General features: G+C 41.1%; 1 protein-coding gene across 1 annotated transcript in view; it reads right to left on the bottom strand.

Annotated features, from left to right (window-relative positions):
* Positions 1–18072, bottom strand: part of VWA3B (von Willebrand factor A domain containing 3B) — a 165626-nt gene that overhangs the window by 71568 nt on the left and 75986 nt on the right. Inside the window, exons 21-23 of the mRNA XM_030570944.1 lie at positions 17051–17169; positions 9215–9265; positions 8280–8499 (exon numbers count right to left, since the gene is read on the bottom strand). Coding sequence (XP_030426804.1) covers positions 8280–8499; positions 9215–9265; positions 17051–17169 — 390 coding nt within the window. The remainder of the gene's footprint in view (positions 1–8279; positions 8500–9214; positions 9266–17050; positions 17170–18072) is intronic.

Raw genomic sequence — 18072 nt, 5'->3', positions numbered from 1 at the left:
TTAGGGGAGGGAACATAGGCTGGCCGAATACCAAGCATGACTGCTTTCTCCTGTGGGTCCTATCCCTCTTTCTGGGGTAGTCTTGTTGCGTCAAAGGAGGGAAAGGCTGGCCAAACATGCTGTGATGGGCACTGCTGCTGCTGTTGGACACCACAGTGGCGCCTCTCCACTGGCAGCATGTACGCCTCCAAGGACAGCTGAGTAGCCCTTGGGTCCTTGAAGGAGTGCAGCATCTAGTCAGGTTTTTTTGAGAATAGTGTATGGCCATTGAAGGGCAAATCCTCTATGGCCTGCTGGACATCAAAGGCAATACCTGTATTCTGCAGTCAGGAATTCCTCTTAGTGGTGACCACAGAGGCCATCACCCTTGCTGAGGTGTCCATGACATTGAGTGTGGACTTCAAGGACATTGTAGCCACCAAGCAGCCCTCAGTGACACTCAAAATTCCTCCCTCTGAAAACCTTGACACAGCTGTCCAGTTAAAGTTATACATGGACAGCAAGGCTTGCTGGTTAGCAATTCACATATATAAGGAATGGAGATATAAACCTTCCTGCCCATGGGATCCAATCATTTAAAGTCCCTATCCTTAGGGGTGGACTTAAACCTTCCCTGGCTCAGTTGCTCACTGCAGTTAAGACTAGTGAATTTGGGGATGGATGAAAGTAAAACCCCTCAAATACCTACATGGGAACGAAAGAGCGCTTTTCCATGTTCTTAGCCACGGGCAGTACCAAAGCTGCCATGCTCCAGAGGGCCTTAGCCAGTTCAACACACGCATAGTTTATAGGGAGGGTGACTCTCCCAGGGGCAGTAGATGACTGCAAAATATCCATCAATTTGCAGGTGTTCTCTTGCAAGAACTCCGTTTTGGTACCAAGGGAAGCATCTACATGCCACAAATAGTCTTGATATTCCTTAAAATCCTCCGGTACCAAAAGAGAGGATAAGCCAGTCAGCACAGAATTGTTCGGAGATGAAGATGAGGACCTTAACTGATTCAAAACCAGCTTCTGTTCCATGGCTGACAGACCCAGACAGGATGGCTCTGGAGGCTCCACAGGGAGAAGGACTGCCGGTGCCTGGGCCTGCAGCAGATGGACGGTCACTACCACAGACTTGGCTGGCGATCCTGCTTTTGAGTGAGACCTCCATGATACAGACTAGGCATTGGCAGCCAGGAGGCACCAGGCCAGGGATCTCCATCGCAATCATGAGATGTGTACCAATCCTGGTTCCCATAATGGTCCATCAATGGCCCTTGACACTGGTCGGGCAATAGAGAACAGGAGGATGACCCTGACTCAGATGCAGAAAAGTCTTGAGATCCTAGAGACAGCAGTACCAGAGTATCTGATAGTACTGATGTCAAGGGCAGTGAAAGCTGCCACAGAAGCATTTGTGGTGCCGACTGAAGCGGTGCCAAGGAAGTTCTTGGTACCAAAGTCCCCTGTACCGATCCCAATACCAACCCCACTTCCACAACCTGTGGAAGAGAACAATGGTGTGCAGTGTCAACAGACCCAAGGGATCAGCAGCTCAATCAGTAAAAAGGGCTATAGATGACGCAGCCCGGGCAAAGTCCTGGGCCAAAGGAGAGATCAGAACTGAGAGAAGGAGGAGGTCTGTAGCTGCCTGGTACGGCACCAAAGTGGTAACAGTCAGTATTATCATCTCCCTCATTGGCACCAGACTCTACAGACAGCCAGAGGCCAGAACCAGGATTTCTAACATCCCTACGAGGTCCTGGGGAAGGGCTAGAGGTACCTGTACATCCTGCATGCCAGCAACAGCTCCATGCAGGCCCATGCTTTTCCTGGGGGAGGTAGAAGAGTCACTCTGAGACCTGGAGCAGTTTCAATTGGTTTTATGCAACCTTTTCCTCAGCACAGTCAAAGGGGAATGGCTCCTCCATTTCTTGGAGAGGCATCTGCTTTGGAACGTGATGCAACAGTGCTCTCTGACCCCAAGGGCAATCTTCAACCTGATGAGTGCCTCAGTACTGAAGCAGGCCACATGGTCTGTTCAAACAGATGCTGCTTCAGGTGAAGATCTTGACTTGAGCCACTTGAGTCTGTTTCTTAAACAATCGGTAGATCATGCAACACTCCTTGACTTGGGCCTCACCAAGACAGAGCAAGCACTGTGAGTGGTGAATCACTCTCCCAGACGAAAAACAATGTTTAAACCCCCATGAGGGCACCACCGAGAGCAACCAACTAGCACAACACTAACTAACACTAAGGGTACTACTAATTACATATGAGAGAAAAAAAACTAAACTAGTTGAGAGACTGAGACCAGACAGAGCTCTGGGGTTGGCACTGCTTCATGTAACCAGGGAAGGGGCTACAGCCAGGAGGCATGAACACCGTCCATCTAAGAGTACTACTAGGAAAAGTTCTCTGGCTCCTGTGTGCTGGGCATGCACACACCTAAGTGGAATACACAGCTGCATCTACTCGAAGAACTGTTTTTCAGCAAACCTTGGTACTCTACTCCTGCAGTTGAGTGTTAGTTGTTTATGCTGTTTATTCCTAGATTTGATTTTGGAGTGGTCTGGCAACAAGGCATTCACAATGAGGGCCCTCAACTCAAGAATCTGTTTCCTTGATTGGTACAACAGAGCAGACATTTATTGAACTGGCACATTACACGATCTATCTAGTCATTTAGGATAAAATATACCCCAGTGCATAAGGCACGTCCAATGTCCTATTCATGATTTAAGCTCCACTGAAGTCCCGTGTTAAGAGTTTAAGTGGTGCACAGGGCCTTATGTGGGCCCTCTGCCCATGAGTGAATTTCACCTTCAGGCTCTTGCCCAAGAAGGTGGATTGAGCTGTCTTTCTTCTTTGGCTTGGGGCATTGTCTTTTAATCAAAATTCCATCAAATTCAGTTATGTTTTTATGTGTGTAGTTGTAAGAAAAACAACATGTAGAGATTCTGATAAATAAATTTCAATACACTGAAAAATAAGTAAGCAAATGCTCTTGGACTGTCAAAAGCTACAAACACAGAAGCACACTGTAAGAAGATGCATCTTGAGAATCCCGATTACAACCTTTCATTAAGGACAAGTTATTGTTCTTAGAGGACTTTTTTGTATTCACACTGGCACTGATGGTAGTAAATATATTTGTGTTCCTACTGGGAGAGAGCGAAATTCTACTCTGAAGCTGACATGTCGTGCACCTTGTTGTTATATCTTTAACTGCATTCAAATGAACCGCACAAGGATCCTTTTGAAGTGGAAATCTGAGGTAAGTATGAAGCTTTGTAGAGGACTGAGTCATTTAGAGATATTTCAGTGCACTTTATGTTTCTTTTTGAATGAGTTGCTCACAGCACTGGCAACACATTGAATCTTTGAGCTGTCAAGTTTCAAACAGCATTTGACACACTGAGCATTCTCTATCAGGCAATCAAGAATGTCATTCATCTCAATATCTTTCACCTGCCACTTTCATCAGGCATTGTGATGGTCAAAGAGAGCAGAAACATCACAATCAGTGCAGCTAAAGTCAATCTCTGCGTTTTTTATTTAAAAAGCAATATTCAAAAAAGTCATATTGTACCTGTGGATACACCCATATGGCTCCCACTGAAATCAAAGAGAACCACATGTGCATATCCAAGGGCAGAATGTGCCTCATCAGCTATCCCTTATATCTTTGGACAGGAAAATAAAGTAAAATCACCATTTTCTTTGGAAGTGGGAGCCACTACAAACTCAACAAATACAAACAACTTCTCACTTATCATCCTCCACTTGCTAAAAGCAATTTGATTTTTGAAGCCACCAATGGCAATTAGGTGTCCAACTCCCATGGACTTTCAGTAGGAAACAGGTGCTTAACTACCATTCATATCTTTGAAAATCTCCCTCATAACTGGAGTCAGAAAACTTTTGGAGGTGAAAAGCTGAACTGTTTATCTGCTAGAGACAGAGAGAGATTGGGCATTACCTGTTCCTAAGATTCTAGACGAGATTCTTGATGTGCTGCTGGATGAAACAGTACAACCCAACTGTCTGGATTTGCATCTCTGAAAACTATCAGCTCTCCAGTACAGGAAATATTGCTGTTTTTTATTAACAGAATACTAATGCGAACCGTGTGTTGGTTACATTAGAAAAGAAACTATTCAGCAGTAGAATTATACTGATTTACACAGACCCTGTGAGGTGCTGAGCACCCTCAAATCCCACTGAAACCAAAGGGAAGTGAAAACACTAAAAGCCAGATCTTCAAAGGTATTTAGGCTCCTAATTTCCAATCTGGGCCTAAGCACCTTGTAGCACCAAGCCCTTGCATTGTAGTTACTATGAAAATGAGAGAAACTTAGGAAGATGTTTTCAGTAGCCATTCTAAAAATTGTGATCACTAGTGTCTCTTGATGTTCAACCACATCCTTAAGTTTATCCTTAGATTTCATACAATGCAATTGTTGCTAAATTAAGTAGCTGTCTTGGATCAATAAATATTTCATCACAAAAGTTATTTTGAATTTAAAGCATTAGATCAGGGGTACCCAACACAGTGCCTGTGGGTGCCATGGCGCCCGCCAGGGTATCTAAGTGCGCCCGCGTACTGGCCATTGGATGAGCATCCGCCGAAATGCAAATCGACATTCGGCAGCATTTCAGCAGCAACACCTCTGGATGATGCTGTTTGCCACTGACAAATAGCATCATCCAGAGGCATTGCTGCCGAATTTCGGCAGGATTTCAGCAGACAACCTCTGTGGCTCGTTGTCTGGTGCCCGCCAGACAAAAAAGGTTGGGGATCACTGCATTAGATCAATTAAAATTTTAATTAATTTAAAAATCTTAATTGGAGAAGGAAAATTCTTTTCCAAAAAGTACTCGGAATGATAATCAGTTTAGCCTTGACAATTATTTTAAAAAATTGTTTATGCATTTTTATAAAAATTAACAAATATTTATATTTGCAAAGAAATTCTAAATTAAAACAAAACAAAAAACAAAACGAAAACCCACCATACACACAGACATATATACACAGGCACGTATTTACTTCAAGGCATTTTGTAAGAAAATACTAAAAATAAATTCCATATTAAAAAAAAAAAAGGAAAAGAAAAAGAAAAAAGAAAAAACATTCAAGACTAAGGCCAAAAACGTATTTACCTACCATATAACTTACAAAACAAAAACAAGAAAGAATATGTAAGCATATCATAAATATTACACTCAAACAAATAAATAAACTATTCTTGTTAAGCCTAAAGAAATATAACATGCGGCTACGTCCTTAACTCTGACCCAGAGGGAGATATGTACTTTTGTTATCTCAGTTTCAGCATTCTTTTTTATGGATACGGTTAAGTGGTAAATATTATCTGTTAATAATATTGTCAAACTAAAATGGAACCTGTTGGCAAGTTACTCACAACTGCATAATTGCTGTTTCTTAGAAATAATGTTCATTGATTTATGGTAAACTTTTGCATGTATGTTACCTGCATCTGGAGCTGATTAATTTGTACAGGGAGGGAGTATTGATTTGGAGTCCAAATCTACTTCCCTCCACCACTGTAAAACTGTAGGAGAGCTGAAGGCTTGACACTGTGCCTCAGCTTGGGCTGGGATACTGAAAAAATAAAATCATGAAGCTTAAGGTTGGACTCTTCCTACAACACAAGTTTGGATACCTGTATTCTATACTGGAGCTGCACCCACCCACAGGTACGTACAAGGAAGTGATATACCAAGTTTGCCAGCTAGTATTTCACTTGCATACCACACTGAAACCAACCCCCCCACACATTCAACACTTCAGAATAGTTGCAAGCCCAGAACTTGCCTTCTACAAACTGCCCTCAAATGCCCTCTAAAGAGCTGGAATAGAGAAATGGTAACCATGAAGCTATTGCAATGGTCAACAATCAACAAAACAATTAAAGTTTTAGCTTACCGAAAAAACATGTAAAGAATATGTTATATGTACATATAGATATAGAAATGTCCTACAGGAATCTCACTAGTATGCAATAGTAAAACTCATCCAAAGGCCCACTTAACCACTTAAGCTCTCTGTTAGCCTTGTGTTTAGGAGGATCACAGGCAGAGAAACTGCCAGGGAGCAAAGAGGATATGTTTAAACTGCATACTAAGCCTAGGCTCTGATTCAGGTTTAAGCCAAAGCCCTGCTTCCACAAAGCAGTTTCACTCAAGTCAGCAAGCACTCAGGACCAGGTCCTACAACTTTGCTAGGGAGATGGGTCAGGGCCTGAATCACTCTGAGACGGTCCAACCTCTTTCATTTTACTATGTGGACACCGTACAAGGTGCAGGACTGAGCCAGAAGGCCTGCGTAGTGCAGAATGGACGTGTTAGCATGGCTGTGAGACCCAGGTCCAGCAACTGTAAGACCAGATTTACAATGCAGTGTGGATGCTCTAGCCTGGGATTGGAAACACCAAGTCCGCAAGCCCAGATCCCACAGAGCTGGGTTTACAATGCAGTGTAGAAATACCCGGAGAAGGGCTCAAATTTGCTGCACTTACACGGCCCAAAAGCTCCTCAAATGGAAATGTGAAGGTGCAATGGCCACTACTTCAGCCCCATCGATTGGAATAACAGTGGCAGAGAGCCAGCAGATTGTGCTGGTGGTGGATTCTATCCAATCCAATCCCTATGGAGTTCCCTGCACAAAATCTAACTACTCAGGCTTAGTATGATGTATTTAAGTATTCTTTTTCAGAGGAAACAAAGCTACCTTTTGTTAATGAAAAGAAACATGAGGTATGTGTGTATGCATATATTTTTTATAGGTGTGACTCCAGATGACACAGAGCTATGATATTTACCCAAAAGGTTGCATGTAATATATCACTGGAAAACTAATAACTCAATGATCATTATCAGAGGGGTAGCTGTGTTTGTCGCTTTTTACAGATCCAGACTAAGAGTCCTGTGGCATCTCATAGACTAACAGAAGTATTGGAGCATAAGCTTTTGTGGGTGACTATCCACTTCATCAGATGCATCCACGAAAGCTTATGCTCCAATACTTCTGTTAGTCTATAAGGTGCCACAGGACTCTTGGTCACTTTTCAATGATCATTAAAATTTTCATGTGATATATGTATGTTTAACCCACAAAGAACTTTACAGGTATGCAGGAAATATGTGATTAAAATGTGTTTAGATCAGGCGTGTCAGGGAAGTTGACAAATGGGTTTTCTCCAGACAAAGGAAAGAGGCCAACACCTCAAACCAGGTGTGGACAAATTCAACAGGCTACTCTATTGTATTGGAGGTTGCAGGAAGAGATCATTTGCTTTGTCAAAAACCACCAGTGGGGAAAGAACCAGCATGGAGTCTACACCAGACAGCCTACCATCTACACCCAGCAGGGCAAAGGAACTTTATCTAAGGATATACTTCAAAGAATACATTTCAAAGATTTACTAGACTATAAAGAGAGCGGAAAAAAACCCCTAAATTATCCTTCACCTGAAGAGACAAAGGAACCAAGCACTCTGAGCTCTATGAAAGGTCCTAGCCAGAATGCCTGGTCAACCAAGTTGGAAAAGAGACGTGGTGAGAAACACTTATTTGAACAAGTTTGTTATATCAGGTTTTAGTCTTAAAAGTGTATTTTCACTTTTGTATGCTTGTAATCCTTTCTAGCTTTATTCTTGATACTTGGTATCACTTAAACTTTTTTTACTTTTACTATAAACCAATTTCATGCTTTGATTCAAATAGAGTGATTACCTTAACCCAAGTTAAACTAATAAGCTGCCGGGTACTGTCTCTTTAAGGAGCAGTGAACTTAATACCTTCTGTGAATGTTTAGCAAGAGGGTTGGGCACTACAGGTCAGACGTTTTGGGAAAATTCAGGACTGGGGAGAAATTGGGGTCACCCTGCAGAAACTAATTGGGTGGTGGAAGCCAGGGTGTGACCTGTATGCTTGTCTGCTGGGGTCTCGACTGTGAGCCAAAGCAGCTTAGCATTTAAGATCCCAGAGATGCAGGGCAGGTGGTGACACAACCACTTACTGTTCTAGTTACAATAGGGAAATAAACTTTTCCAAAAATAGCAGGTGATCACTACAGCTTCATCTCTTTTTAGAAGCGTTATTAGCAACTCAGTCTGCATCTTCTTCCCCAGTTTGTATAGAGTTATGGTTAGTGCCAACCTATCAAGTAGCTAAGTGACAAGTGACAGGTGAAATTATCCTAGGAGCAGACACTGAAGAATATTTGAAAGAAAATGTTTGATTGCCCAGCTAGTACAACCTACCATTTTACTGTGGTTGATGTTTGATACAGAGGTTCTTTGAATTTCCTTTTTGGTAGCTTCCTGAAGATCAGAGGCTTGTTGGATGTAGGTTAATCCTGCCAGAATCTCATCTTCCAAAAGTGTCACATCATCATAAGAAACAGGCCAACCCAGATTTTCTAAGGCCTGTAGCAAAGCTTCCTTGTGTTCCATATACGAGACTGGCTCCTCCTGCTCAAACCTTTAAAAAAATTAGAATAGTTTACAATTATACATAGTAACGTTTTTCATTTTCAAGACACTGTACAAATGTTAAGTAATTAAGCAGCACACTGCCCCCGTGAAGTAAATAAATGCTAACTTCACTGCTCTTAGGGCTGTTCTACATACAGTTTTTGTACCATTCTAACTATATCAGTTTAAAACCCGATCTGATTAAAGTGCTACAAACCCCCAGAGTAGACGAAGTCATACCAGTGTAAAGGTGCTGATAATCTGTATAGCTTATCCCCTCACAAACCAATCCTTGGAGTGCTACTCACTGGCCAAGTAGAGAAGGGTTTATGCTGATGCCAAAGATGATGATGTCCCAATCCTCCCAAACCCTTGCCATTCACACTGAGCATAGATTAACACTGTTAAGGAGAAGTGCTTATTCTCTTTTACAAAAATGAACAGCAAGGGGGAGAAGAAATCCTCTCACTTTGTAACTCAGTGGATGGTAAACCAAAACCTGAAGCTTACATGTTACTGTGTCACACAGAAAATTTTTTACCAGTAAGGTGTAGACAAGAAATACTTGAAAGTAAAATAAACTGGCCATGACAAGAGCAGCCACAAAAGTGTGTTAAATATTTATAGCCTGATTCTCAAAGGTGCTAAGCACCGCAGCTCCCATTCCATTAATAAATGTTTCAAAAATTAAATTATTGAGACAGGAAGAGGTGAAAACTTACTTGTCTCTTTCCTCTTGAGATAGTGCTCTCCAAATAATTAGATTTAGGCGCCTATTAAATAAAAGAAAACAATTCCTGAGGGAATGCGGTCAGTGTGTGGCTGATTATCATAATATCAATGAATAAACAAGAACACTCAGTTCTAAAGATATCTACCATGATTTGTATTCTGAAAGCACAAACTGTGTTCTTATCATTCAACTATGAATTTATCATCTGCAAAAGGATATAGGAAAACAGCATCTTCCATCTGGTAGCAACATGATTATTTCAGGGTCACTGACAGATTAGTGACAATCACTAATGTTTCCTGCTGGAATTTCAGTAGAGAGTTCAGTCCAGCACCCAGTAATCTAAACTGAACAATAGTGCTGATTTAATGTCAGCCAAGAGCCGCCCCTGACAAGTTAACAGCTTCAGCATGAAGGCACTTGAGAAGCAATGTTAACGATTTTTTCCCCACTTAAAAATCAAATGCAATCTCACCATTTACATTTCTACTTCATTCCACTCTGCTCATTAAGGAAAGCTGCTGTGGTGAAAACAGAACTACCTACTCAAAAGCACTCAAGTTCTGTCATTTTAAAAACACTACAGGTTTTTCCCTTTGTTGCAGATTATTTGTCTTTTTTTTTAAGGCATAGATTACAAGTTTCTACTAGTCAATTAAATTTACAGTTGTATCCCTAAATGTCAACATCCCAACAATTAAGCCATCACATAACTATCTCTCATTTCACAATGCAGAAGCAAATCTCTGGGAGTCCTAGCTGCCATCATACAGAAAAGTGAACTCTGCTACATTATTGTTTACAAATGTCTGAGCTGGCATCAGTTCATTTCAGAGACAACTCAGACCTTTCCAAACACTTGTCTTTTTCCAGTCTTGGTGAATTAACTATTGCAACAGTCTATACAAAATTAGATTCTGAACATGGATTTCCGACTGATTCAGTTCATCTGCCAAGGAAAACAAGAACCAGCTACTTCAGAACGTAAATTACTAGTATATTCATATTCTGCATTCGTAGCATGCTCAGCTGTCTATTTCACACTTCTAAATTCTGCACATTCATAACTAGCTCATTTGTAAATGTCTGTAACTATTCAAGATCACACACTCTTTGTAGATCCCAGCTTTTTTCTCCTTTGCTGAAGGATATTTCTCTGTGGGAACATGAAATTATTGTCACCACTTTCCCCCTCTCTTAATTTTATGCTAATAATCAATCTAGGTATGGTGAGATTATTGTCATGGTTTCTTCTATTCTTGAAACTGGCATGTACTAACATATTGTCTAATTCATAGATGTCAAAATAAATTTGCGACTATTCACTAAGCTGAACCCTCGCAAACCTTGCAAATTCAATTATCAGAAATTTAATACTGTATTCATAGCACAAAAGACATTGTGAAATTGATGTTTCAGATGGAAATATGGAGTTATAATTTGTCACTTACATCCACTATAGGTTGAAACTTGACATCCACATATTTAGGCAAGGAATGATTTCACGTTTCACACGTAACCCACCTCCATCCTCAATGACATTTGCTGAAACTGTTAAAATCTTTATTGCAGCCTTGCAACTGCAATGCTATAGTTTAATTATACCAGTGCTTCTATTTTATAATCTTAGTTTCAAGGATTTATAGTCTGAGAATCTGGGATTTTAGAAAACTGCTTTTATTAAAAATTGTTACATATAGTAGAACCTCTGAGTTACAAACACCTTGGGAATGGAGGTTGTTCATAACTCTGAAATCTTTGTAACTCTAGTAACTTTGAACAAAACATTATGGCTGTTCTTTCAAAAGTTTACAGCTGAACATTAACTTAATACAGCTTTGAAATTTTACTATGCTGCTTTCTCTTTTTTTTCTTTTTAGTACCTTACGTTAACACTGTATGGTACTTTGCCTTTTTTGGAGGGGGAAGGGGGGTAATTTCTTCTGCCCAATTGCATACTTCCAGTTCCAAATGAGATATATGGTTGTTCAGTTCATAACTCTGGTGTTTGTAACTCTAATGTTCTACTGTATATGCCTTTTCCACAGTGAACGCCATGGTGCAAAATTCCATAAGCAATTTTGTTTTTGTCTCACAAACTAAGAAGAAACAATATTTTTGGTTTTGAATATTTTTTCACTCACTTCTAAAGGAAAAACAGCTAAAATGTTCATTTTGAAATTTTCATTAGTATTAATGCTCATAACAACTAATGTGTAAAAAATAAAACTGACTGAAGGCATATTTGTAAAAATATTGGACCCAGTCCTGCAAGCCCTTATTGATGCTAGTAAACCTGACTAACTTTAGTCAATGGAACTAGCATCAGTAAAGACCACTCATGTCAGTAAGTTTCAGAGAGACCAGGCATAATACTTTAAAAGTCAGGCCTGTGCTCTAGCTCTTTAGTAAAACACTCATATTTTATCAGAAGACATTTTTCTCCCCCTTATAACTCTACTGAAGTCAATCAGGATTATTTTTCAACAAATTCCACAGTAGTGAACAAGATGGAAATAGTTATCAAAACCTCACCATTAAAATCAAGGACAAAATTCCCATTGACTTCAATGAACACTGGATCAGGCCCTCTAGAACTATTAACATTCAATCTAGTGAGTGCAAAATAAAAACAAATATATCTTAATTGATTTCCACAAATATTATACAAAATAGTTTCCAGATCAGTTTTTACTTTAAGACCATGAAACACAGTGCAGGTCTGCACTACACCAATGTAACTCTTAAAGTTAATGGAAGAGAGCTCTCCTATCAGCTTAATAACTCCACCTCCCTGAGAGGAGGTAGCTATATTGACAGGAGAAGGTCTCCCGCCAACATAGCACTGTCTACATGGGGTGTTAAGGTTGGTGTAACTATGTCGCACAAGAGTGTGGATTTTTCACACCTCTGTGTGATGTAGTTATACCAGAGTAAGTATGTATTGTGGATCAAGACACAGACTTGGCAACACAAAGTGGGAATGGAAAGGGGATTTGTTTGTTGTTTCACAAAGGATGGAATCAGTCACTGAGATCTGTGAAGGAGAGTAAGACCTTGCCTACATTACAGTTTTGTTGATAAAAGTTATGTTGACAATCAAAAAGCACTATAATAAAAATTGATATTGCATATTCACACTCACTCCCTCTGTTGGCAGAGCATGTCCACACTTGGGGCACTATCATCGACTGTGTGAGTAGTGCACTGTGGGTACGTATCCCACAGTGCAGCTCGACACCTTCTGATGTTAGGTCTTGCGGGAAGGGGAAACAGATCGCAGCACATCTTAGGACCAAGCTCAGTGTCCCATGATGCATTGTTTTCCATCCCAGCATTCCATGGGCTTCCAGCTTTTTTTTGTGGCATTTTTCTATGGCCTTTGTTTGCTGTGCATCCTGGCATCTTTGAATAAAGGGATGGATCCTGCTCTGTTCTCCTATGCTCGGATAACTGTCATTAACACATCGCAGAGGGCAGTATTGTTAATCAAGAACTGAACAGGACTCCCAGTTGCCGGACATGGTGTGTGATATGGATAGGAGCAACTTTAGATTTCTTTTGGTATTCACAGAACAGCTGCACACGGTGGACCATTGCTTTTGGTCTTGGGAAAGAACCACTGAATGGAGGGATCGCATTGTCAGGCAGGTCTGGGATGATAAGCCGTGGCTACAGAACTTTCAGATGCAGAAAGCCACCTTCCTGGAACTGTGTGCAGAGTTCGCCCCAGCACTGCAGTGCAAGGATACCAGAATGAGAGCTGCCCTATTGATAGAGAAGCGAGTGTCAATTACTGTGTGGAAGCTTGTGGCTCCAGACTGCTATTGATGGGTCACCAATCAGTTTTGAGTTGGGAAGTTGATCATTGGGGCTGCATTAATGCAAGTGTGCAGGGCAATTAATTGCATCCTGCTACAAAGGAGCGTGACTGGGAAATGTGTGTGAAATAGTGGACGGCTTTGCAGAAATGGGTTTCCCCTAACTGGAGGGGTGATAGATGGCACACATATTCCAATTCTGGCACCAGACCACCTTCCGATGGAGTACATCAATAGGAAATGGTACTTATCCATCGTGTTGCAGGCACTCATGAATCACCATTTCACAAACTTCAAAGTGGGGTGGTCTGGGAAAGTGCATGACAAACACATCTTCAGGAACACCAGCCTGTACAGAAAGCTACAAGGAGGGACTTTCTTTCTAGACTAGAAGATTACATTGGGGGGATGTTGAAATGCCCATATTGATCATGGGAGACCCAGCATATCCCTTAAAACCATGGCTCATAAAACCTTACACAGGAAATCTGGATAACAATAAGAAGCAGTTCAACAACAGGCGGAGTAGGTGTCAGAGGACCGCGGAATGTGCCTTTGGCAGATTAAAGGCGCGCTAGCGATGCCTTTATGGCAGGTTAGACTTCAGTGAGGGTATTATACCCATGGTCATAGCCACACGTTGTACGTTGCATAATATTTGTGTAGCTAAAGGTGAAAGGTTTGCTCGGGGTGGAGTGATGAGGCAGACCACCTCACTGCTGATTTTGAGCAGCCGGATACCAGGGTTATCAGAGTGGCCCAGAGGGGCCTATTTGAATCAGGGAGGCTTTGAGGCAACACTTCAAAAATGAGAACCAGTAATGTACATCTCTGTGACTGGTACTGAAATGTTACATTACATCTAGTTTTCATAGGAAGCAATTGTGAAATTTGGGCCTTAAATTCCAGTAAGCAAATGATTAAACTGCCTATGTATGGCTTAGTAGTGCCTGCTATTTCAATTTGTAGGACACAAATAAAGATTAGTTATTGTTCAAAAATTTGCTTTTATTTCAGAAAAAAACAACACATGCACAAACACACAAAGATGCTTGGTGGGAAAGGAGGGACCAGAGAAGGGCAGACTTTCAGAGCTGTGTGTAGGTCCAGATGTCATTTTGAAAGTTGTCCAAGAGTGTGGAGTGAATGGGAAACTGAGAACTTCTGGAAAGCAGAAAGGAACATGTGGATGGAGTTTGCGGGGGCATGGAAAAAAAGAGTTCTGAATGTGCTGCAGAGGAGGGCGGGCGAACATCTGCTCAATCTGAGGCATTATTAAGGACTTCAGCATCTGCATTTGCTCTTCCATGACTTTAACCATCTGCTCAGTAGTGTCCTTAACAAACTCCTAATTTTCTTTTCTGTCCTGCCATTCAGCTTCCCTCCACTCCCTGCATTCCCTTTTCTCTGCATTGGAGAATTGCAGTACCTCTCGGAACGTGTCTTCTTTGCTCCATCTTGGGTGCTTTCTTGTCTGGCAAAGATGCCCTGCTGGTGTGTGGGGGGTGTCCCTCAAAGCCACATCTGCAGAAGCACAAGAAACAATGCACAGAAACGTGATTGTTAAGTTCACGCACAGCATTGAAACATTTCAGTAAAATACACCTCTGGTAACATAACAATCACTTTCCCACTGACCCTTGGTGAACATCCCAAGCATGGTGAGTGTTGGCTGGAAGCAGGGGGTGCTCTACATGAGGAAAAGAGTGCTCTGGAAGAGTTGCAGTGCAGCCAACTGGGGAAAAAATTCTAAATTCTACCACACTTTTCCACAGGTATGGGGTCACTGTATCAGATATCTCCCTGCTGAGGGTAAGCAGGGAAGTGAGAGCACATCTACTACACACTTGTAGATTCCGCCCTGGTCCCTATGCTGCTCACCTGTGTGCTGCTTTGGTCTCTGCACAAGTGATTGCCGAATGGTACGGGAAAGTTTCCTACCACTGGGGAAGGAACAAAGCTGCTCTGCCAAGGAACCTTTAGCAGAGGATTGCTGAGTACCTCCAGGAAAGATTCCTAGAGATCTCTCCAGAGGATTTCCATGAGATCTTCACATGCATCAACACCCCTACTCCACCATATTGATTAGCTGCACAGGGAAATGTCCAGCACACAGAAACATAGGAAGCCTTGTACATTTCTATGCCTTGAACCCATCTCTGAACTACACAAACCACAGCCACTTACCAGATGTCTCATCTCCTGCTTCTTGCTCAGTGGAGAGCAACTGCTTAAACTGGCTAGAAATCTCTGGAGTGATAAACAGTTCCTGGCTGCATGCCCCACCAGACGACCCCACCCGAAGCTCCTCATCGTCTTCTAACGCCACCTCTTCATCAATAACTTCATCCTTTGGGTTAGGTCCTCTTTCCGCTGCCTCCAGGCCCGCCGAAGTATTCATGGGGCTCTTGGCAGAGGAGGTAGGGTCACCACCAAGGATAGCATCCAGATCCTTATAAAACTGGTAGGTCTTGGGTGCAGCACCAGAGCAATGTTTTGCCTCCCTCCCCTTATGGTACACCTGCCTCAGCTTCTTTATCTTTGCTCTGCATTGCACCATGTCCTGGTCATAGCCTTTTTCACAAAAGCCTCAAGAAATCTGCCCATAGATATCAAAATTCCTACAGCTGAAGTACAGCTGGGACTGCATAGCCTCCTCCCTTCAAATACTGAGCAGATCCAGCAACTCCACAGTGGTCCAGCCAGGAAAGCATTTGCTGCATGAAGCCGCCATGGTCACCTGGTAAGATGTGATGAGATCTCTCCACGCCGAGCAAACAGGATATGGAATTTCAAAAATTCCCAGGGCTTTAAAGGAGGTGAGGCAGATGCTTTTTACTTGGCTGCAGGACAGTGGACTTCGAACTGCTTACCACAGCAGTCAGGACAGGCATTGTGGACACCTCCCGGAGGCCAATTAAAGCAATAAAATCAAGCATGGGTGTCTACACTGCCACTTTATCAACAAAAATTTTGTTCAAAAAGCCTTATGCCTCTTGTCGGGGCGGTGTTATTTTATTGCCAAAGAAGGGCATTTTTACTGCCAAGAGTGACATTGTCGTGTGTGTGCATCCATTGTTTTGTTGATAAACGCTGCCTTTTGTTAACAAAACTCTGTAGCATAAACAAGGCCTAAAACTTGGGAAGCCAACTCAACAATTAGTCAAGAAAGGAAGACTCAGATGTCATAAATTTATTAGTTATTAAATCTGTACATTTTATTAGAATAAAATTTGACTAGATATGTAGTTTATTAGTTTTTTGTCCATAAAATCCTGTTAAGATTACTAATCATCACATAATTTTCAAAAACCACAAACTTAAAAGCCAAGAAAAAAATAGTTAAGATTTATAAAATCCTTTCAATGTCTACTTCCTATCTGATCCTGCAAACAATAAGTAAAACAGAACTCTTCTGGAAAAAAACAAAAATAAGGGCCAATATCTTACAACACGGCTGCCTAAAGTTATGCTCCTAAACTCATAGTTAGCCTAAATAAATGGTCTGATTTTCAAAAGTGCCAAGCGGTCAACAGCAAAACTCAGGACAATTATTTAGGCACCTAAATATGGATCTAGGAGCTTAATGTTAGGCACCTGTTTATTTCCTTGGCTATATTTGTATTATGTTTCTATTTCAGAAAGGGTTTTGTTTTACATTTAACATTTTGAGATTACAGTTGAGATTAAAATGAATTTTTGTTACTTAAAAAGAAAAATGTGTGTATTATGTGTGCAATGTAATATTTATGGTGTCCCTGACTATCCATTTACTTTTAATGCCACACTTCTGAAAAGAACATTTCTCTGGTAGGATACATTTGTAGATAATGGTGGCTGTTTGAAAATGCTCAAATGTACAGAATGTTAAAATACATCTTTGAGGAGATGGATTAGTGAGCAAAGCACAGGTAAGGCAGTCAGAGATGTAAAATGAACCCAATTCATCATGAAAAAACAGAGTTAGTCTGTCAGCATGGAGAAAATCTGAAGAGCAGACTTACCTTTCATAGGATTTAAGTGCTTGTTCCAGTTTCTCTTTATAGGCACCAAGATTCACTGCCTGAGGATTAATTAGTGTGATCCGATTCTTGTCATTGCTAACATGGGCCAGGGGTAACACCTACAAAACAAAAAAGGGGAAAGACTTCATTTATTATGTTCTTCTTTCTGTACCAGAATACTGGAATACCCTAACCTTACGTACGCAAGGCAAATCTCAAACGAAAAAAAGGAAAAGTAAAGAGAAAGCAAGCACTTGATGTGAGTGATCAAGTGATTGGAGACCCATGAGACTGATCCCAACCAAAGGTAATGAAGCTGAAACATAACATTTGTTTCTGAATTAAGACATCATATTCTTGTACTACGTGTACACAAGCCTTGTAGCTACTGTGACCCCTTTAAATAAAATGTTGGAACCCAGCAAATGAATTCTTATGAGGCAAGGGAAATTAAGCTAGCTAAATCTGTATTTAAATTCTAAATGGAATGAGCAGCACTCTCTCTAGTCTTAATCTACTAGCTAGAGGGCAGCACAGAAAGGATGCAAACAGGATCTACAACATGAACATATTATATACTGTATTATTTTAATACATCATTGTATTATACTTCTGTATACAACACCATCATATTGCCATCTATTTTTACACAACATGCAAATAGGGAATTTACTTATTTAAACATTTTAAATGTCATCTCTTATACCTCAGGGGCAGATTCCACCAAGATATTTCAGTTCCTAAAGATGCAGATAGGTACCTATTGTGATTTCAAAAGACTGAAGTAGGTTAGATGCTTAACTCCCACTGAAACTAATGTCACTGATTTCAATGGGAGCTAGACACCACACCTGCATAGGCACTTTTGAAAATTGCACATAGTGTCTATCTACATTTTTAGGTGTCTAAATATCTTTGAAAATTTGGCTCTAGGTGTATGACAGGATCTACAGAAGCACACTTCATTACAAAAATAGCACAGCCAGACACCCTAATAAGGGATCTTAAAGAAAAGAGGGGAT

This window comes from Gopherus evgoodei, chromosome 1 (genome assembly GCF_007399415.2).
Source record: "Gopherus evgoodei ecotype Sinaloan lineage chromosome 1, rGopEvg1_v1.p, whole genome shotgun sequence".
In the NCBI taxonomy this organism is placed as follows: Eukaryota; Metazoa; Chordata; order Testudines; family Testudinidae; genus Gopherus; species Gopherus evgoodei.
This window is presented reverse-complemented; position numbering and strand designations above follow the sequence as displayed.